The 22,683-nt window shown below is 38.2% G+C and overlaps 1 protein-coding gene across 2 annotated transcripts; it reads left to right on the top strand.

Moving 5' to 3' along the window:
• The first annotated feature begins 5,294 nt into the window (after positions 1-5,294).
• LOC121648751 (rasGAP-activating-like protein 1) lies at positions 5,295-22,585 on the top strand. Of its 2 annotated transcripts, none has more exons than XM_041999071.1 (21): positions 5,295-5,520; positions 5,797-5,853; positions 7,546-7,659; positions 8,003-8,064; positions 10,694-10,823; positions 11,446-11,527; positions 11,674-11,814; positions 11,933-12,024; positions 12,578-12,677; positions 12,842-12,995; positions 14,965-15,029; positions 15,302-15,414; positions 16,069-16,261; positions 16,416-16,553; positions 17,353-17,497; positions 18,144-18,316; positions 19,244-19,381; positions 19,562-19,697; positions 20,292-20,412; positions 20,593-20,669; positions 20,782-22,585. In XM_041999071.1, the coding sequence occupies exons 1-21, from the start codon at positions 5,456-5,458 to the stop codon at positions 20,928-20,930; spliced, it is 2,445 nt and encodes an 814-aa protein (XP_041855005.1). In that variant the 5' UTR covers positions 5,295-5,455; the 3' UTR covers positions 20,931-22,585. The 2 variants fall into 2 exon arrangements, with proteins under 2 accessions (XP_041855005.1, XP_041855004.1); XM_041999070.1 differs by having other exon boundaries at positions 5,296-5,520; positions 12,578-12,695.
• Positions 22,586-22,683: the final 98 nt, after the last annotated feature.

Raw genomic sequence — 22,683 nt, 5'->3', positions numbered from 1 at the left:
TTTCTGTGAAAGTATATTTTTATAATACATGTATAAATATTATACTTAACTAGTAAGGACTTAATATGGTTTTGTTTTGTTTTTTATTCTTTTATAAAAAATGCACTGGGTAGTGCTGTTGCTGCTCCAGCCAAAGTAGATGTACACTCACCATCTACTTTATTAGGGATAAATACTGTTTGTTAACACAAATAGCTAATCAGCCAATCACATGGCAGCAACGTAATACATTTAGGCATGTACACATAGTCAGGTTAACTGGCCTACCTGAGTATTACTGCTAACTATGTCCATACCTGTATGACCACAGTATACACATCATCTACTTCCAGCAGGATAATGCACCACGTCACAAAGCTCAAATCATGTCAAACTGGTTTCTTGAACAGGTCAATAAGTTCACTATTTTCCAATGGCCTCCACAGTCACCACATCTCAATCTAATAGAGCAGCTTTGGGATGTGGTAGAATGAATAATTCTCATCATGGATGTGCAGCCGACAAATCTGCAGCAAATGTGTGAAGCAAACATGTCAATATGGTCTAAAATCTCTGAAGAATGCTTCCAACACCTTGTTGAATCTATGCCACCAAGAATGAAAGCAGTTCCAATGGTAAACGGAAATTCAACAGAGTACTGATAAAGTGTAAAGTAGCTAGTGAGTGTACAGTCACTATGATATTCTGTGATCTGCAGTAATAGTAAATATCATGTCTACAAGTTAATTTTATAGTGTTATATATTCCATTGACTTTCCCTTCCTGCTAAGAGGTCAGCATGAACAGTGATTTGCTTCATATGCTATCATGCTAGGGAACAATTGTCTTAAAGGAAAAGGAGATAAATGTGGTTTTAAGAAGAAGTAGAAATAAGCTGACCTCTATTTCCATTTCCATTCTGGGAGAAGAGATAGAGGTGGTAGAGCATCACTGGATACAGGACACCTTGCTGTTAACTTAGGCAACAAATGCAACCACAATGCTGTTCACAAGAAGCAAAGACTTTATTTTTTGAGGAAGCTTAAAGCCTATAAGTCTTTGCTGGAGGATGCAATTTTATTTTAACTCATCTGTTTAGGCAGCAACATCAGAACCAATGACTCAAACATATTAAATGTGATAGGCCTTTTCAACAGCCGACATTTTGGTTTGGAATAGTCAGACAAACATGGGTGTATTAATGAAGGCTACTTTCCACTGGGAGGATGTTGTGTTTTTGTAAATGGTCTACAGCTTACCAACGCACACAGGTGCAGAATCGTAATGCACCCCTCGTTAACACACCTGAGCTTGTCATATTAGTTCACGTCAAAATGTCTTCTATGACAAAAAAAGGCCTGTGAAGAACTGTTGCTCTCTGCTGGGGACTAATGTGGAGTCCCTGGATAGATTGAGTGACTGACCTACAGCCCATGTGTACACATACAAGATAACAGCCCATGATGTTGACCCTCCTTGACCCACTTTCTGTATATCTTTAAGCTGCTTATTTTGGTATCAATTTTTAATTGTTGAATTCCTGATAGAAGGCCTGTATTATGTAAAACAAAGCTGTTAGGTTTTAACGAACTTACAGTTGCAGGTGTGCTTTTTTTCAGATTTATTTAGCTTTTCTAAGTCAGATTATTAAAAAAACAAAAAGAGAGAGAGGAAAAAAAACAACCTGTGAGATAAACAGAGGCTTTGATAAGCTGGAATCCAAAGCAGATAAGCACAAGGGTGATGTTTACTGTGATAACTATCAAGTTTCACCAACACAAATAGCCCACATGATGGTGCTGTTCTCCACATAACTGACACCATCAATGGAGCCGATTTAATCTTCCTCATCAGTTTTTCAGCTTCACCATTTCTCCAGCCTATTGGCACAGAAACTGGTTTCTTTTCATTTATATGTGTGATCCGCTTATTGTGAATCTAATATGCAATTCTGTTTAAATGGTCTGGATTGAAAGGATATCCCGAGTTTAAACTAAAGAGAGTATTTAAAAACAAACTTAACAATTGTCAGATCAGACTGAAAGATTACATCTGTTAATTTAGACAGGGACAGGTTTATGTGCACCACAAGCAGCAGAAATCATGTTACAATTTCATTAAATATACTATTCATAAAAAGTCAGGGATATTCAACTTTCAGGTGAAATTTACAGACAACATAAAAGAAGAATTGTTTAGATACTATTTGTCATTTAACCAAAACATTTAGTGGTCGATTCACGTTTCAGACACTTTTTTTTTTTTTTTTTTTTTGCAGTAATTCATTTTGTTAGACAACAGCATGTTATGCAATAAATACATTCACATTAAACGGTTGTACATGTGCATTCAAAATTTTAGAGAAGGTTTAATTAAGTTCACCTGTAAAGGTTATTGTGTATTCTAAGTACATTTTGACATTGCACAAAAGCTGGATATCCCTAACTTTGGGTGTAATGGTATGCCAAATTCACAGTTTGGTTTTTATGTTTGTACCTGTTTTAAGGTCACGGTACTTTTTCAGTACAGTAAGGGAATAAAAGTAAAACATGAAACTGTTTAACTTTGGTGTGAACAGGAACTTTACACAGTAAAAGATTCTTAAATTAAAAAATGTCTATTTTAATAGACAGTATCTACACATATAAGGGAGGGAGGGATGTTTCAAGAGAAAAATAAAGATTATTAATTCAGACTTGTACAAATATAAATTTAATCCACAGTTAAATTCTCTTTTAAAAGTATATATATATATATATATATATATATATATATATATATATATATATATATAGCCTATAATAAAGTCTTTTTAACGGCTCTTTAAAATGGAAGCAATTTAAACTCCGCATGGGAAAAGGCTTCATTGCTTCTGTGTTGATTTCTGGGTCCAGCAGTTTATCCAGAACAGGTTTTCAGCGATAGCGCGCTGTCGTCCTCTTGTGAAGGGAGCGATCAGACACACACACACACACATCAGAACATCATTAAAAATTCACTGGGAAGCCAAAGTTCTGACAAACATGAGATTTTAACAACAGATTAGTGTCTTGAAGCTCTGGTTTCTCCTTGATACTGTCGCTAGCCAGTGTGTGTGTGTGTGTGTGGGTGTGTGTGTGTGTGTGTGTGTGTGTGTGGGTGGGTGTGTGTGTGTGTGTGTGTGTGTGTGTGTGTGTGTGTGTGTGTGTGTGTGTTAGTTTTGTTTTGTTTTGTTTTTTAGGAAATGTCTGCAACGCAGTTACTCTTCCGTGTGGGAACATTCCGTATGCCTCCGTTTCGTACCAAAACTTCCGAATACGGATACATATACCGTTACACTCCTAACATCTGATGTTTGCACTGTCAGCAATGAACAAAGCTAAAATGCAGTACTTTTTCTATTTAAATTCACATCTCTTATGGTATATGTAAGGTTGTAGGAACTATAAACCACCACCAGATGGCATAACACTAAATTCTGGTTGAAAATCAAGTTGCTCTCAACTTCCAGCTCTGTATATTATTATGCTGTTATCCATCCATGCGCCACACCAAAAGTATTACCTTTTATCAACAGCCAACTCAGTGAAGACTGGGGGGAGGTAGTTTCAATTGATTAACTTGTGCAAACAGCCTATTAGCCCTTTTATTAACTACATACTTCATTGACCCTCCTGCTCTCAGAGCCTCGGTCAGGATTTCTGAGGTATGAATAGTTTATATTGCAGTTTGCATGAATGTCTATAAAATTATTATCAGGGTTTCCCCACACAGACCAATGGGTGGTGCAGGTTGCTACTAAAATAGACAAAAATTTGAGTAATTTTTTGTGAGTAATTCTCAACATAGAACTTAAAAGACTTAAAAGAGTTTTCCTCCAACATAAAGTCCAGGTATTTGTATGAGTAAACTAATTCTACTGGCGTGCCCTGTAATGTGTGACGTAGGAGTGAGAAATTAAACCAGGCATGGTTCTTGTAAAACTGTTTTTAGTTGTCTTCTCTTAAAAACTAAAAAAAAATAAACAAGATTGAGCTGAATAATTTTAAATGCTTCTTGTAGCTTTTAAATGGTCTCAGCAGGTGACTCTAAAGAACAATAGTTAAGCTTACAGGTGTATATTTAATATGGCAGCTCAGAAAGTGTTTGAACGCCGCCCACTGCACACACTTTGCATGACAACTCCACCGACCACTGCGACACAGCCACACTCCATTCCCTCACCGGCGCCAGGGGAGTACTACCTGGTCTGTGGGGAAAAGTCATTATGTTAATCATTTAATAGACTAGTTCATTTCAGTAATGACAAGAAAAGCTTGATGTAGAAATGTAGGTTTTATTCATCAAAACACTAGGTAGTCTTGAAATAAAAAGACTTCCCAATTGAACATAAGTACATGAAATGGAAATCACAGATGCATCATGCTTTGCCAAATTCTGCACCATATTTAAAAAGGAAGAAAAGACATACCAAGGTATAATAAAGAGATGGTCTGAGGTAGTGCTTTAAGAAAGTATATACAGCTTTCATTTCATGTGGCTTATATCTTAAATTGTCAACATGTATCATCCTGACATTGGCTTTCATGAGGATGCAAGCTGCCTGAAATAAAGGCATCTTAAACGTTTTAGAAGATCTGCCTTGGAATATATCTTTCTTATTCACCTTGGATAATTCCTATTGAGTAATGATCACCCTCACGTTTTTTTTTTTTGGTTTGTTTTTTTTTTTTTTTTGATAACTTACATTTACCCAAGGAAGGAATGCAGTATATACCAGTATAGCCACAATCCAGAATGTCTGCAATGTAGTCATTCATGTCGGACACCTCTGCAGCCTTGAATACAAATTAAGAAAAATTCTCTAGTTTGTTTGTTTGTTTGTTGTTGTTGTTGTTGTTTGTTTGTTTGTTTGTTTGTTTGTTTGTTTGTTTGTTTGTTTTTTGTTTGTTGTTGTTTTTTTCCCACAGGACCTGGTGTAAGGGGTCCAGATGGCAAAAACATCATAAAAAGCCTAACTTGTATTTTCACAAATAGAATCGGAAGCTAACTTCTGCGTCGTGTTTAATTTGCATTTTCACAAATAGAACATGGTTTCACAAATCAGAAACTGTGTTTTAATGAATCTGTACGTTGTTCTGAATATATTAGTCCAGGTTTGAAGAGTCTCGGTGCTGTAGTTTTTTTTTTTTTTTTTTTTTTATCAAGAGCAGTCTATTGTGGTCTAGATTGCTGTAAATTTTGTGGAATTACCCTTTACACATTCTGCGACTCTGAAGCTGGGAATCGGAAGCTAACTTCAACGACGTAGCCTGTGGTCATCGCACTAACGAGCAGCGGATACGCGCCTGTGTCGCGCGCTACTGGTGGGCTGTACGCCGTCACGAGCTGAAGGTGTCATGAAACGAAGAAAACTCACTGGCGGAGAAGAGCGCCTTTTATACGAGCCCGTATGGCAAGACACGAGAAATTGATTGTATAGCTTGCTCCGGTGAAAATGTCCAAAAACACTTCTCTCTATTTTCGAATTGTCGAGGGCAGGAACCTCCCGGCCAAAGACGTGTAAGTAATTTCTGAATGACATGTACCCGCACTCAAGTCTTAATTTGTTAAAATATGCCCGGAATTTTAAAAATCCTTTCTCATTAAATTAGATAACAAAATTTCAAATGACATGTTCTAGTATGGTGTCTCCTGTACATTCTGAGTAAATAGTAAGGTGGGTATGTGTTGTTTTTTTTATCGACCTGAGCAAATTAAAAACATTGGGATTAATTCATATTAATTTACTGCAAGAACGTTCACTCTGCTTATTCTGTCTTTATTTCATATATTAAGATCTGGAACCAGTGATCCTTACTGCATCGTTAAAGTTGACAATGAAGTTGTTGCCAGGTGAGCCTTCTCTGATTATATGAATTATACAGTCAAGGAAAAAATTTTTGCTTTACCTGCAGCAACAGATGGGTTAATCCTGCATTCAATCCAAGTTCTCAGTTTATATATAGTACATGCATTGTTCTTTTTTTGTTTATTTTTTTTGTTTACTTGTTTTGTTTTTTTTTTTCTTTTTGCTCTGTCCTGCTACTCTGCACCTGTAACCAGGGTGGAGTGTATGTTTTGGTGCCCACAGCGTGGCCCCTCCATCAGAGAACCTGATACTGGTCTGGCCTTTAAACACCCTTGGGTAACCATGGAGAGGATGCATCAGTTATCAGGGAGCACCTGTAAGAAAGGAGAATGCTGGGAGCTGAGAGCAGAATACTGCCCAGAACTGTAAAGTTCAGTATAGAAAGAAGATATTCAAGTAAAAGAACTAAAGCACAGAAAACGAGGGCGTATTCAGTGGCTATTGTTCCATCTGGCATGATGATGAAAAACAACACAATGATTCACTGGAGACAGTCACGCTAGTCACTTTGCACTTGCAATGTTACTGGCCAACTGAGTGTGATGTTCATAGATGATGAGGCTGATGGATTGTGGTGGAAGTAATAGTTACAATACTCTTTTTACTGTACAGTCTTGTGGGTTTTTTCTGATCCTCTTGGCAGTATGAATTATGACCTGTACTGATTCTCAGTGTGGCTTGAAAGTTTGTGCACCCTTTTGAAAATTTCTTCATTCAAAGTTTACAATTTATTAACTTGGTTAATGCCACATATGTTTTATTTTGCTTAAATATGAAGTTAAAAACCACCAGATTTCCACAAAAGTAAACGTCATGAGCAACATCAAATTACTGGGGCTAAAGGATGTGAAGCATTTGCAGATATGTAGAAAAACAGCTTTTCATTAGTGGAGTTTTTGTCCATTCCTCTCCACAGAACAGCTTCCACCCTGGTATGGTTGTGGGTTTCCCTTGCGGTCTGGCCATGTACACCATTGTTGTTTGGTGTTCTCATAAAGGAAGTGAAGTGCAAATTGTTTAGACATGGCTTTGCAGTGTTTTCCAGCCTAATGAGCATAAAAAAATATTTTCTGAATTCTACTGACATTTCCTTTTCATGTGCTGTGGTGCATTTGCAGTTGTACTGTAAAAATTTGACTGAGAAAATGCCATAAATGAATCAAGGTTCCCTCTCACACCTGACTGTGATCACATTGATTTGATTGAAACTCTCTAGAATATTTTCTAAGTGTAACGGATTAGAAAACAGTTAATGAAGGAAATTAAAGCAATATTGGAAAAAAATATTCAGGAACTACTGACTTTGCATCAATTCCCAACATTCATTACTTGATATTTGTTATTGACAGAAGATTTGTTATGAGCACATTTAAATAATGTATTGAGATTTGAGAACGTCATGGTTGTACTGAAAGCAAAACCCCACGTGCCCTCAGCAGAACGTCTCTACTAAGCATATAAAAAGACATTAGCTTAATGTGTATAGATGTATGATTTTTCTTCTTTTTTATGCAGCCTTATGTTATGATCCCTCAGAGGAATTCCACGTCTTATAAACATAGCAGATAATTAGATACATATGAGACATGCCCTCAACCTCCACCATCTTTCATCCATTCATGAGGAATGACATTGTTTGGTTTGCTTTGCAGACTTGTTAAACCCATCTTTTTCAGGACTGCTACAGTGTGGAAGAATCTCAATCCTTTCTGGGGTGAAGAGTACACATTGCACCTTCCCATGGGGTTCCATTCACTCTCGTTCCATGTCATGGATGAGGACACAATTGGGTAACACTGATCCAATGCCTTTTTTATGGATTATTCAGCTATTACTGGCAGAGCTTGGCAGTTAATTTATAGTCCTCAAAGTTTGTTTAACTTGCCTTGTGAATTGATATCTTTGGGTTAAGAGCTTATGCTCATCTGAAATGTTTTGGGGGAAAAAAATCCCTCCAAGCTTTGAATAAACAAACATTATCAGCCAGATGGTCACACAGATCAAGTGATTAAAGGTTGATTTAATTTTTTTTTTTTTATCTCCTCTCACGCCACTCCATGTAATAATTTATTCAGTATCTTTTGTCAAATTCTAGATTCCCACTGATAATCTCTTTTTTGCCCCTTTCCACAGGCATGATGATGTTATTGGTAAGATTACACTGAGCAAAGAAGCCATTGGATCTCAAGCTAAAGGTATGACAACAAATCCAGATTAGTTTATCGCAGCTAAAGTACCATGTGTGTTTAACCTCTGAGCTCTGGTCAGAGGTCGAACGTACATGTATTTCCATGGTGAACTCAAAAATCCTAGTCTTTTTTTAGTCTGGGAATGTTTCTTAATACTCTCTCACACCATTTATTATTATTTGCTCACATTTATTAATGACTTTCATAACATAGTTTCTCCACATTATGTGATTTTTCATCAAAAACTAGGAAAAGAGGTGAATTTCAAACAGACTCCCACCATTAAATGATTGACTCCTCTCACAGAAAGCTTTACTGTAAATACATAACACACAGTGATGTCTTGGCCAGACATATGGCATTTAAAATATGCTATGATGCGATAGCATCACTGGAGTGGCGGCATGTTTACTCCATACCGATACCTTTGAAAGTCACCTGGCATGGCCTTCACTCTGGTGATTCATTGCTTCATGTTGGTACTGAGTCACTTACTCCCTTGCAGGATTTTTCTCATAGTCTGGCCTTGACTTTATATCTTTTCTCATATTTGATGCTTCTAAAAATCAAAATACATGTTTTTCATATCATCAGGGTCCAGTCTAGTCAGCATGTCTTTATACATTTATAATTTTGTCTTAGTTCAACACTGCAATAAGTCTGAAATAAAGCATCTGAATAGGATCAGTGTTTGGACTTTCACCTTTAACTCAGTTGATTGCCATTTTTACCCAGTCTCTCAGTTTACACTGGTTCAAAGTTAATCTTAATATTTAGAGGTCGTCATAAACATTAAAAGAAATGTATATATACACTGCATGTAAGAAGAAGCACTGTAAAAGTATATGAAGAATGACTGAATAAGAAAGGCATTGTGGAATACTTTGTAGAATCTAGACAAAAGTTGCTGAATAGGAGCTGAAGAAGCCTTTCCCTGGACTATCTGTTTATTCAGTATGTTGTGTAGACATTTTACAGTGTTGTCCATTTAGTTAAAACGCTTGTAGAACACAACCAGGGGCGACAGTGCAGTTTCCAGCACAGAGGCAGCCTCTTTATCAATTAAATTAGATGACTGCAGAATAATTTCATCATAGAGGAAAACTCAACTTCAAGTCTGAACTGTAATAAATCATCCTGGAGGGTTCAAGAATTTAAATAATCTAAATATCACAAGACTATAGTAGATGAGTTAGAAAGTGAAATATATATTAATTGTTAAACGCCAATAGGATTACATCAACTGTTTTTCTTTATTAACACCAGTAAGATTAAAGTTTATAGTTATTTAACCATGACAGACAGCAGTGATTACGATGAAGGCATGTGGATGGGTTTTCTGGTATATAGCGAAGTTCATAGATTTAATCTATAGATGTAAGTAATCTGTTTTAGTAGTTTTCCCAGTTATGTTTACAGTTCACTTTCTCACATTTATGACATTTACTTGTAATCTGTATTAAATCTCTGAAGCTGTGACTTGATAAGAAGTGAGTAACACTTGTTTGTGAGAAGATGTGAAGTGCAGCTTAATCTGTTTCCCTCTTTGTTGTACAGTGTTGTGGATTAATGTCATTGCTAGGATTAGTCTAGTTGTCGTTGGGTATTGGATAGTATTCCACGTATCCTCGCATACTTTTTTCTGTAATGTAATGACATTGGTTTTACAGCATTGAGGAGGTAGTTGTGTCTTCTGCTATTTATTTTTCAAGCAAATCCTCATGAATATAAAAACAGGGATGTAAACCACTGGTAGCATTAGTAGGCCAGATCAGATATTGGGGAGAATGTGTGAAACCAGTTCTGGAAAAAGATTTTTTTTTTTAGACCAGTGACTCCTACCTAGGGGGTATTATTTTCCAAGAGGGTTATGAGGAGTTGCTCGATGGTTGTGGAAAAAATAAAATATGAGAAATAAAATTGAATATATTATACTAGAGAATGGTGTATTCATTATGTTGCCTGTATCAGACATAATTTTAGAGTAAATTTTTTAAAGTATGTTTTTAAGACTCTGAGTGAGCATTTACACAAGCTCTAATTGGATCAAATTAACCAATTAAATTTAGTGGATTATCGTGAACAGTAACCAAATTATTCTGGGCGTACGTGACTAAAAAAAGTTGAGAACCACTGCTTTAGGTAGATAATTTTTCTTTTGTTTGTTTTTGAACCAGAACATTAGAACTACTATTAGAAAAATGTCTGTAATTCCCAAATGTTTAATAATAACTGTTACATGGAACATTATTCATCAGTTTCACACCCCAAACACCTCTCTATTCCTTTATTTGAATTGCAGTGGGTTGGTGTGCAGAAGCAAAGGACAGAAATTTAGGTTTTGCTCCAATATGAGCAACTGCACTCTACATTTATCTTTTTTATTGATAACAATCAATTATTAATAAATTAATTAGACCATAAAATGTGTAAAAGTGATGAAAAAGTATTCAGAATTTTCTGGTTATAAATGATAAATGTCCTTGTTTACCTGTCATCAGCAGTTTTATAGCATTCATACTTTGACAACAGATTTCTATCTATATGTGTTTTGAAAAAAAAGAGTGTCAAGTATACTGTAGTCTTATAATTTAAATACTTAAGCAGGCTACATCTCTCTGTGTGGTCTGATCAGGTCTTGATAGCTGGCTGAACCTGACAAGGGTTGACCCTGATGAAGAAGTCCAAGGAGAGATCCATCTCAGTCTGGAGCTCCTGAAATGCACAAGGAAGATAAGTCTACGTTGTAAAGTTATTGAAGCCAGGTAAAACAAAACTCGACAACTGTTCTGCAAATTTGAGGGAAATGAGCTCATGTGGATTTAGCATTGGACATCCATGGCCCAAACCTCAGAGCAGCAGGCTTGGGATTAGAAAGGTAGATCAACTATAATGGCATGTGTAAATGCGTATCATGTTATCATCTTATATGTAGTTAAGTTTCTGTAGCAGAACTAAATTACTATTTCTTAGCTGAAATCCTATCACCACTGGTCTACAGGCCTCCACGCACCCTTCTGAGTCATACTGTCACTTTTACACTACTCACTGCCCCATCTGTGCATCCCAGGCTACAATCTCTCAGTCTCAGTCAGGCCTCTAATGAGCTTGTCGATCAGGGCTTAACGCTGTGTTAGGTGTGAAGTAAGTCAGAATAACACCAAGTGGTCGTGATTCGCTTTGATATCTATGCTATACCACAATAACTAATTTGATTTGCATATATATATATACATATATATATATATATATATATATATATATACATATATGTATATTATATGTACATATAATATATAAATGAGAGAGAGCGAGAGAGAGGTTTTTATATAGGATATAAGCATTTTTATTTATTGATTAGTTCTATCGTCTTCTTGTATCACACAGAGATTTGGCTCCGAGAGACATTTCTGGAACTTCTGATCCCTTTGCAAGAGTTATTTTTAACAATCACAGTGCAGAGACCTCGGTGAGCTCTGAAAACATGCATGTAGATTATATATAGGTTTCACTGTAGCCATAGTATATGTACAGTCAGTTTAACATATTAAATAAAATTAGTTTTAATAATAATTAGTTTTGTTTTTTTATACATTAATTCTTGTTGGGCTGTAGATTATCAAGAAGACCCGTTTTCCTCACTGGGGTGAGACCTTGGAGCTGGAGTTAGATCCAGAGGAGCTGAGTGAGGATGGGATTGTTACTGTAGAGGTCTGGGACTGGGACATGGTGGGCAAGAATGACTTTCTGGGAAAGGTCAGGATTTGCCTATTTAATTTCATAAATGCTTTAAAAATAATTGATCCACTGCACATATAATTACTTTTTTTTTCTTATCTGATATTATATCCTTGTTTGTTCTTTCCCTCCACAGGTGGAAATCCCTTTTGCTTGTTTGCACAAGACACCTCTGTTAGAGAGCTGGTTTCGTTTGCTACCCCTGGGAAATAATGAGGTTGAGACAGGGTGAGGATTATAGACGTGCCAGGTTGTGTAGTGTGGCCACTCTGCTTATTTGTATATCCCTGAACCAAATTGCCTTTGGAAACCTAAAATACATTTTCATAGAAATCACTGTGTTCCTTATAAATTCACCCAAGAAAAGTAGCTTCTCTCCTCCGCACTCTTTCATGCATTTCGATGAACATTCACAGGTGCAGTATCTGTTTCATGAGGCAGAACAAAGAGAGCTGGTGAACTGCAGGAAAATAGTGTCTGGTAAAATGAAGCTCTGAGACTTATTAGGAAATGATCCCCAGCTTAGAAGATTTTTGTAGGAGGCAGCATTGTTTGAATAGCCCCTGAAAATATCCTATCACCAGTAATTGTTTGAGGAAGCAGTGTGACTCTTGTTTTAAGAATTGAAATTTCATATGACTGAGTAACTTTTTTTTAACATTTTTTTAATGTTTTAATGTTTTTTTTTTTAACTAATTAAAAGCATATCTGTATTTCAAGCTGTTTTAAAAGGGATCAATGCTACTTCATGTGGTGCTATGCTACTGTCCTTTGCTTCTAGTGGCAAGCTGGGAGCACTTCGTCTGAAGGTGCGTTTGGTGGAGGATCGGATCTTGCCGTCCATGTACTATCAGCCTCTCATCGACCTTCTGGTTGAGTCGGTAATCTCCCCCGCAGAGGTCAGCATCGCAGCTCGTCCTCATTACGGATATTCACTTATTCACCATCATCGTGCCAAGAGTCTGCACAATACATTACATTTCTCCATCTGCTATCCAAAGATACACTAATTCCTAGCACATGACCTGAGTCCACTTCTCAACAGGTGGAGGACAGCAGCGCCCTGACCATGCTGGAGGAGGTGACCACAGTTGAAAGCAGGCAGGATGTTGCAATGACTCTGGTGAAGATCTACTTGGGACAAGGCCTGGTGGTGCCATTCCTTGATTATCTTAACACCCGGGAGGTCAACCACACCAGTAAGAGATAAATGAAATCAGGATGAAAATAATTCTGTTAGTCTGAGCCACCAGACTTAAAAGAAAGAAACTTAGAATTTAATATGCTCACCAAGCTTAGTGTAACAATCCCACATTTTATGGCTCTGGTTTATTTTAAGGTAACATCCATACATTAATAAGCTCTAAACATTTTACATATAACAACTTGCACAAAACATAAAGCGTGTAAGACTTAAGTCTCTGTTATCTTAGTGTTTGTCAGTTTGGCGCATGCCAATTTAAATTATTGCTTCATCGTCTCCAGAGACCCTTTGAGGGTTGCTACTGTTAAACTCTGAGTTGACATTAAAGTCTCTGAACACTGCAGCTACGGATTGTGTGCGGGTGGTAAAAGCCTGCTAGCACTATATTTTCTATCCTGATGCCAATTATTTACTCACCCCAACAGTCTTTTCATGGCTTCTTACGGTCGGAATTAGTCATGTTATTGCCTCCGCACCATATCCCCAAGATAATTCACACTGAGTTGTGCTCTGGTCTTTGGATTTTGTTGGTGTAGTCTGAGATAATAATAATAAGTATGGGCAGTATGCTTAGCAACTCCATAGCAACCCCACATGATCCAAACAGTAACTACTTGATCAGGAATAGATGCTGTGAGCAGCCAGACATTAAAGTTAGGCACAGAGGACAAAGCAGTGGGCAGTGGGTTTATGAAAGCAGTCCTGCTGTCCCCATAGGTGCACCATGCTAATCAGTCATGTGGCTTTGGGTATTTTACTATCATCACTCTGTTGCCACAAGGTCAGGCTGCTCTCCTTTGTGACACTATGCTCTTTGTTTCTAGTTTTTCAATTATATCTAGATCTAGAGATTGAGGTGACCATGACAGGCTCTTGATGTGGTGATCCTCCAGACCTTGATTCCCCTGGTTGTGTGGCGTGGAGGATTGTCCTGCTGTAATCCTCTGAGTTGGGGAGAACAGACGTAACATAAGGAAGTAAATGTTTTCTTAGGATAATCTTGTATATGGCTTTGTTAATGTATCCTTTACAAAGACACATCTGCCAGATTCCAGCTTTGCTGACCCTCCTCTATATTTAAGAGTCAGTGTAATACACTGTGCATTGTAGGCCCGGCCAGGTCGCCATCTAACCCTAAAACCACTAGGTGTTGGGCAAAGCTGAAAATTGACTCCAGAGATGACCATACTCCAGTCTTCTTCAGTCCAGTAGAACAGGGGTTCTCAAACCTTTTGAACTGCAACCCCCAAGATAACATACGTTGGTGTTCGCGACCCCCACCCCCCAAGTGACAACTTAGTGATTGTGTGATGAATCAAATGGGTCATCTTGCAGCATCCTCTAAATGTAAGACTGAGAAACTGTCAGAATCCTCATAAAGAAGGAGGCTAATGTGATTTTTAGGGGTTGACCACTGTGACAAGGCACCTACATGTCCAAATTGAGGTCATTTTCAACCCTCAGCCTGAGGGCTTTGCTTCTCACCGATTAAGGTGAGTTTTGCCTGTAGGAGTCTGTTTCCAACTGTTCTTGTCATGAACTTCACCTCAGTCTCAGCTTGCCACTGTGTTTGATATTCACTTGATGTCCGCCTCTGGTTCTTGAGTGACGAGTTTGGGGTCATCCCTTTCGGTTAAAGTTGTTTTAACCCTCTGCCAAACAGTAATTTTGTTTGTTTGTTGTTTGAGATTATCTTGCATAGGAATTCAATTTTTGGTAGTAATGCTCAGAGATACAGATTTAGGAATAAATGGCAGTAGTTTCTTAAGTTTTTTTCCAGGAGCTGTATATATACACACCATCCATTGTTTTTCCATGATTTACATCACAAACAGCATAAAAGAGGAGTTATAGATGCTGCAGTTTAATGTTCTCTAAAATCTGAGCTGTATTATCACTGCAAACATTCAATATATTGTATTTGTATTTGTATCATATTAAGCTTTTATTTTTTGTTCTTTTAGCTGATCCAAACACTTTATTTCGATCAAACTCACTCGCCTCCAAGGCCATGGAGCAGTTCATGAAGGTAAGCTAAATAGTCTTTTTTTTTTTAGTTTTAAGGGGGATGTAAGTTGATTATTTATCTCTCTTTACTGAGAAATAATTTGCCTGTTAATGATTACTAATCCATATTGTCCATGTTTCTAACTGCATTTTCTACTTATATTAAATGCACATTGACCCTTACTCTTCATTGTTTGCTCTCTGCATTATTAAGATTTTTACATTTCTGAGCCCATTCTTGTACCAAAGATGTGAATTAAATATCTTCAAAATATGGCATTGTTTTGCTGTCAGGCTGTTGGCATGCTGTATCTGCATGAGGTATTGAAACCCATCATCAATCGCATCTTTGATGAGAGAAAGTACATTGAGCTGGACCCATGTAAGATTGACTTGAACCGCACAAGGTAAAACAGCCATAAAACATTCTGCTGGTTCACAATGCCATAGCAATATCACATTTCAACCTAAAAATAGTTCAGGATTGGCTCATGCTTATGCTATAAATGCTGTAATTGAAAATAACATTTTGAGCGAGTGAGTTTTGAGTCTTGAAATGGTGAAACTGGAAAACAGTCAGAGCAAACTGTCCATTTTTAAAATAGACTTTACCCCTGAGAGAAAGATATATTTGTGAGAAAATCTAGGAAAAAAATGTAAAATGTAAAAAGGGGGGAGGGTTGTTGCTTGGCAACTGCCATGAGACCCTTGAGACGTGTATCTATCCCTGACATGGAGGGAGATCCAAGATCTAACATCCCCTGCATCTGCAGTAGATCTGCCTATCCTCATCTTATTTGTGGGTTGTGTCAATATAACCTATCGGGCATTTTCAGTACAGCACTCAGTGTCTGTCTTCATCAGTCCAGTTTCTGAAATACCTTCCTCTTATATGCAATGACTGAATAGATTGAAGTATACTTGATAAGTAAATTGAGATGAATCTGATATATACACAATTTAGATAAATCCAAATATTACAGTTTTTTTTTTTTTGGAATATGTATTTGCCTGCAGTGCATTGATTTAGTGGTTTACTTATGCTATCTTTCTCTCTGAAGACGTATTTCATTTAAGGGTGCGGTGTCTGAGGCAGAGGTACGCGACAGCAGTGTGGAGATGCTGCAGAGTTATTTAACCAGCATCATTGAATCCATCGTGAGTTCAGTCGATCAGTGTCCTCCTGTCATGAGAGTGGCCTTCAAACAGCTACACAAGAGAGTAGAGGAGCAATTTACCGAACCGGAGAATGAGGTTAGTCTGGAGGCAGGCACTTAGAAAAGAAGCTGTAAACACCTCCTCAAAAAAGATTCAATTTATTTGTAGGATTTGGAATTTTAATTTCCAGAGTGTTTTTAGGGAAGCTGTCCATAATTCAGTGAATATCTTTTCACCACAACATTAACAGGATGTGAAGTACCTGGCCATCAGTGGATTCTTCTTCCTGCGTTTTTTTGCTCCTGCTATACTCACACCTAAACTTTTCCAGCTGAGAGACCAGCATGCTGACACACGGACAAGCAGAACACTGTTACTATTGGCAAAGGTACGAGTCGAAACACAGACATGCACACAGATGCTATTATTGATAATTTATTCATGTCCAGACATCACACTTAGGTAAGGCAGAAACAAACAGTAAAAGGGTGGGTGTCTTGGTGGTGAGACTGCATGCTGTCTGCTGTTAAGCAGTCAGAAGTTTTATGAAACATATAAAAGAAATTCCTATAATACTCACATTATTATCTTTAAAGTACCCTTTTTGTATGTTATCAGACAAATCCAAGTAACAAGACAATTTATGACAACTCAAGATAATACAAATGAGCCTAATGGATTCAGGAACCACACAGAATGAAATAAAATTAGAACAATATTGCCTCACATCATAGGGGAATAGATGAAATTAGAACAGACTCCAGTGACCAAAGTATGTTTGTGCCACTGGTAAGGGATGCCAGTAAAACCAGGGAGTGAACTATCATTAATATGATTAAAAATACAGGCCACATAGAAGTGAAATCTCATTCCCCTCCCACATGCTGCTGTCCATGGTGCTGAAACGCTGCTCCCATCAGTCTTCTACAAAAACAGCAACAGGCTATTTTTACCTCTGCATGTGCTGCAACCAGACTACGGTTCAAAGCTGAGCATCAGAGAGGGGCATAGAGAGGGACTTCCGCCTCACCATGGGCCAGGTGTGGGCTGGACAAAGGGCCTCACAGCATGCTAGGCCTCAGGGCCCCTTTTGATCTTTGACTTTGAGATCTGCTGTCAGTGAGTGGAAATTTGACATGATGAAAGGTGCAAGTCAAGAGCAAATATTGTGTCTTTATTGTCGCCAGGCACTACAAAGTGTCGGCAACTTGGGGCTTCAGCTGGGCCATGGAAAGGAGCAGTGGATGGCACCTCTTCATCCCATCATCCTTCGCAGTGTGGCTTCTGTCAAAGACTTCCTGGACAAGTTGATCGACATAGATCATGATAGTGGTAAGTCTGATGAGACTGGACACTAAACTAGTTATCTAAAGCCAAGTCCAGAAGTCATGCTGTTTAGCTAACCAGCCACTGGCTATCTGCCACCTGTGTGGCACCTCCCAGCTAACATCAGGATTAAATGAGGTACTACAGTTTGCTCTGTGGTGAAATATTCATAGCAAACTTGAAGTCTAGAAAATAGATGACATTGTTTAATGAGCTGGCAGGGTGCTGAGAAACTGCATGCCCCTGTACATGCCAGACTGGTTACCCAACATGTCTTGGCTGCCTTCTTACTGTTGTGTCAATGAGGCTGCTGTGAAACATGTTCTCTTTCTGATATATCATGTTTCAGCCTCATTCTTCACATTGCACCCACTCTTATTTCTTAAAAGGCCACTGACATTTAGCGCTCTTTGGGTGGATTAGTTTTGCAGATTTGTTATTTTTCTTTCAAGGTGCCCTTGTTGCGATGGATGGAAATTCAGGTGCCACCAACAAGAATGCTGAAAATAAAGACATGTTCTTAACTTTAAACATTTATATGTGTGCGTCTTATTTACTGACACAGCACCACCTTGTGTCTGACAGGATGCATATGCCCCTCTGTTTCACAGCTACATTTTTCCTTTTCACCTGTATCCCCTTCTCCTTGCAGCATCTGAGGTGCCTCAGAGAGCTGTCATCATGCCTTCAGTGACAGTTAAGGAGGGATACCTCCACAAACACAAAGCAGAGGGGCCACAACTCCTCTCCCGCTTTGCTTTTAAGAAACGCTACTTCTGGTTGACCAGTGAGACACTGTCTTATGCCAAGACCTCTGATTGGCAGGTTGGTATTGAACAAGAAGGCTAAAAAGTTCTGTAATCCACCAACATATGTTTCTTAAGTTAAAGCTTTACTAGCAACCAGCTGTTTTGATGGCCAGCGACTGTTTGATGTTTTGTTTCTCCATCATTTCACAAAACATGGTACTTTGATCTGGCTCCAACTGTGAAATCTGGATCAAATATCAATAATAATCATGATAATTATTCATCTCCTAGATCAAAGTCACGTGAATGTGAATGATTAATTTTTAGAGGCACATTTGCCATTTTATGATGAATTATTCTGTGTGTACCCTTTCATAGAAATTTATCATCATGGCTCTTTCAGTGAGAAAACATGTTGGTGATCCCCAGCTTGCTTTAATGTATTTGGGTTGATCCTCTTGTGAGATCATCATTAGTGTTATTACCATGTGGTGCCTAACCTCGTGATAATGATCTCCTCTCATTTACCATCCAGAGACTGTAAGAGAAAGAGGGAGAGCAGCCCAATCTCACCAACTAAAAGGCTCTCTTTGAGCGAGTCTCCTGCTTTGTGTGACTGGAATAAAAGCGAGGGTTAATTGAATGCTGTGGATATTCATGCTAACTTTGCAAATCAGATTTCAGACAATGTCCTGGCCCCTTTCCTCCGTGTTGGAGCACTCTAGTCTCAGAGAGGCGAGCTCCCATCGGAAGTGGCTGATTTACACTTAAAAGTAGCCTTTGCTGCCACAGTGATCTCATCTTCACTTCCTTTCTCGTAGCTTAATGTGTGCAAAATATTTCTATAGCAGACGGAGATTCATTAATTTGCTCTGTGATCAAACGTCAGCTTTATTTAGCTTAAACCATAGTGAAAATTGCCTCAGGCAAAAGTATGATACATCATTACTGGCATGTGGATGTGTGTTAATTTGCATTGTGATTTGTGGCTAAATTGTTGCAGGTGCGCTCTTCAATCCCTATTCAGTGTGTGTGTGCTGTGGAGAGGGTGGATGAAAATGCCTTTCAGCAGCAGAATGTAATGCAGGTCATCACGCAGGACAACGACGGGCAGCTGCACACCATGTACGTCCAGTGCAAGGTGCGTAGGTACCAACACCAGCTGGTCACCAACAAAGTGCAGGACCTTTTTCAGTTTGCCAGATTTTACAGTGTTCTTGGATCAAAGCTAAGACGAAATGAAATACTAACAAACTACATTATTTTATTTAACTATTACATTTTTTTCTATTTTTGGCCACTACACTCATGGTTCAAACAGAATGTGAATGAGCTGAACCAGTGGCTGTCTGCGATCAGGAAAGTCAGCATCTACAATGAGTGCATCCTGCCCTCTTTCCACCCAGGAGCTCATCGCAGCGGCAAGTGGACCTGCTGCCTGCAGGTGGACCGTGCTGGTAATCCCACTGTTATTACTTCTAATGCTGCACAAGCTTCAACTGAGGACTCAGGATGTGGTGCGATTACCGACCCATTTTCTCTGAATCATTCAGGAGAATATATGAAAATATGCTGAAATAAACCCAAGACACCAGAAGGATTATCAAGAATTAACAGAATCCTAGAGTATAAGCAGCATAGGTTATCAACATGGTGGATTGGCTCATGATATTATTCCTTTTACTTCCACTCCTTATAGGTAAATTGTGTCGGGCTTTGCACAGTGAATAAGTTCAGGATGATCTATGTTAAATTGTCAAACCCTGGCAGTTTGTTGCTACCATGTTTTTATTGCTTCATTTAGAAGAAGCTGTGATGACAACAATGACCTGTGAGCACTTAAATAGAGCTACACGTTATTACATTTTTTCCAACTGCTGTGAATATAAACTTATTGATCATCATTTATATGATATATCTTCACTATGGAATTTGTGGGTTGACTGCCACAAGGGACATTCATACTGAATATTATGTAAAATGTGCCAGTTGTCCATTTGAAGTCTGTTTCCTGTGTGGGCCACTACTGTTCAATCAAGGCTGAATCTCAGTTACAGGCTGCAGCAGAACCCACTCAGCTGTGACTCTGGGTGACTGGAGTGATCCACTGGATCCTGACGTAGAGACGCAAATGATTTACAAGCAACTTCTTCAGGGCAGAGATAAACTCAGGTCAGTGTCTGCCAACACCATGAGCCTGGGTGCAGCTCACAAACTGTACACTAGAGGTCTATGTTGCAACACAGGTCTGTGTTGCTTCCTGGCTTCACAGTGAATCCCACTTTTATCTGTCACGGCAATGATTATAAAGGAGGCAATGATAATATGATAAGATTATGACTGATGCTGCAGGAAACAATATGTGGAGATGCCAGATGGTGAGCAGATGTCAGACAATAAGGAAAAGAGAAACTCTGATGTTCACCCAGGTGAGGCTAAAAGATAATTGTATAAGTATTTTTTTTTATGTGTATGCTGTTATAGTATCTTCTGAATTCTGTTCAATATAAAGTTAAAATATTCTATATTTTTGTCTCGTAGATGGCGCCAAATGTAACGTTCAGCTGATGAAGTCAGGTCAGAGTGTTGCTGCTCGGCTGTTGGCAGTGATAGAGGATCTGGAGCAGGCTCACGCCACCTTTCAGCGCAGAGAGAAAGAGGACACTGCCAGTGTTATTCTGAATCCTTAGACTACCCATGGCCTGAGATCTATTAATGCCTGCAGGTGGGGGTTGGTGATGGTTGTGATGGAGGGATACCAATATGACTAAGCATCGTCTATCCACTCTCTTTACTGTCAGGGAGAAAAAGTGGCTACATGGTACAACTTCCTCCAACCTTTTAGTACATTTCCCACTGGCTGTAGAGCCAAGTGACGATGGGATTCAGTGTCTTTTAATCTTTTTATATTCTCTGAGTGCCACCAACAACAGCTTAAGGAGGAGATTGTTGATGATAAAGGGGTGTGAGCGACTTTGAGGCATGATCTGGCTTGATTTTTTTTTCTGTGCATAAGAAGCAGTCTGTTGCATGGCCTGCATCTGCTTGTGAAATGTGAAAAGAAGCTTTTATATTTAAAGATACTGTACAGTCACATTTTTATGCAAGAGGCTTGTTGTAGTGTAATTTACAGTACCTGAATGTGAGGTGTTTTGATATTACCACTTTAAATGTTTTGTACCTTTTTTTGAGGCACTTGATCACCGTGGCAACAATGTAGCAGTGACATAAATAGTACAGGTCATTCCACCACAAAATTATGAAACAGTGATGCACATGCTCAGTGTAACGCTGCCTGTACAATCAGCAAACCGAATATTTCTTTACATGTTGCTTTGATCCCTTTATACCGTACAATGTGCTTTTGTTTGGTGCTATGCCCAGTCAAAGTTATGTTCTGATGTGATTTGCATTTTTAAAATGTCCTTACACTTGATGTAGCCTTTCCTTAAGTTATATGGGTAATATTTACCTGACTCACAAGTGTCAGGATATGTTTTAGATGCCAATTTTGCTTTTAGAGCATGTACAATCATTTTCTAAAGATCAAGTAAAATTCAGTGACTGAAGAGCAGAAAAGGTCAATGACTTTGACAGAGATCAGATCTGTGATCTGGGAAAACTTCAACTGGCTTTTCCGGAGCTGATTCAATTATATTCTGCTGCCACTTTGTGGAGGAAACATTCTTCCTGCATTAGATAAAACAGTATGGTACACATACCAGACATGGTAACTCATGCCCAGCATGGCTAGATTTTTTTACAGTGACTTGCAAAAGTGGTCAGAAATTCTGTGTGTAAAGCTAAGCAAGAAGATGATGTTGAAATATTTATTTTACCATTTTAATCAGTATTATTTTTTATTTCTGTGACATTTTAGAACACCAAGGAAACAAAAAATTTCTTCACAGTGGTGTCCACAACAACTACTTTTTGGGACAAGGTTTTAGAAGAATTTGTAATTTGCATCACTTGGACTTTCACAAAGATTGCAATAAACCAGCCATAGCTGTAAGGAGCTAATTAGGATGCAAGACCTTGATAAACTTAAGGTCTCTTGGCCTAAAATGTTGTTTCCATTGTAACAGATGGGTTGCTGTAAGTATGTATTCCAATTTCAGTGTATTTGCAGCTTTTGAAAAGTTATTTGCCATTTGACTTTCTCTTTTAAGAACAAGAGTAGACATACTTGGTTTGTGAACTTCATGTTCTGTGAGTCAGAGCTTGTCTTGTTAAAAGACAAACACACTGCCTGCTTTTTATTTTCCAACTCACAGAAATGGTTTATTCCAGGCATTTTGTAATTGTGAGCACAGCGGTATTATTTAATAAATCCCCAGTTTAAACAAATCTGGTGTTGAATTTGTGCTGCAGAAAAATTAAGCTTACATGTCACATTCTATGTATATTTGTTCCTGAGTTAGTATTTAAGGGGAAGGCTTA

Source organism: Melanotaenia boesemani, chromosome 11 (assembly GCF_017639745.1).
Source record: "Melanotaenia boesemani isolate fMelBoe1 chromosome 11, fMelBoe1.pri, whole genome shotgun sequence".
Lineage (NCBI taxonomy): Eukaryota > Metazoa > Chordata > Actinopteri > Atheriniformes > Melanotaeniidae > Melanotaenia > Melanotaenia boesemani.
The sequence above is the reverse complement of the archived record's forward strand: the minus strand, read 5'-3'. Positions and strand labels throughout refer to the sequence as shown.

Bases quoted from the DNA above. Each gene is read 5' to 3' on its own strand.
- LOC121648751 (XM_041999070.1), top strand. From the start codon at position 5,456: ATGTCCAAAAACACTTCTCTCTATTTTCGAATTGTCGAGGGCAGGAAC. The intron at 7,660-8,002 runs GTAACACTGATC...CCCTTTCCACAG, and splicing joins ATGGATGAGGACACAATTGG to GCATGATGATGTTATTGGTA. The intron at 11,528-11,673 runs GTGAGCTCTGAA...GTTGGGCTGTAG, and splicing joins ATCACAGTGCAGAGACCTCG to ATTATCAAGAAGACCCGTTT.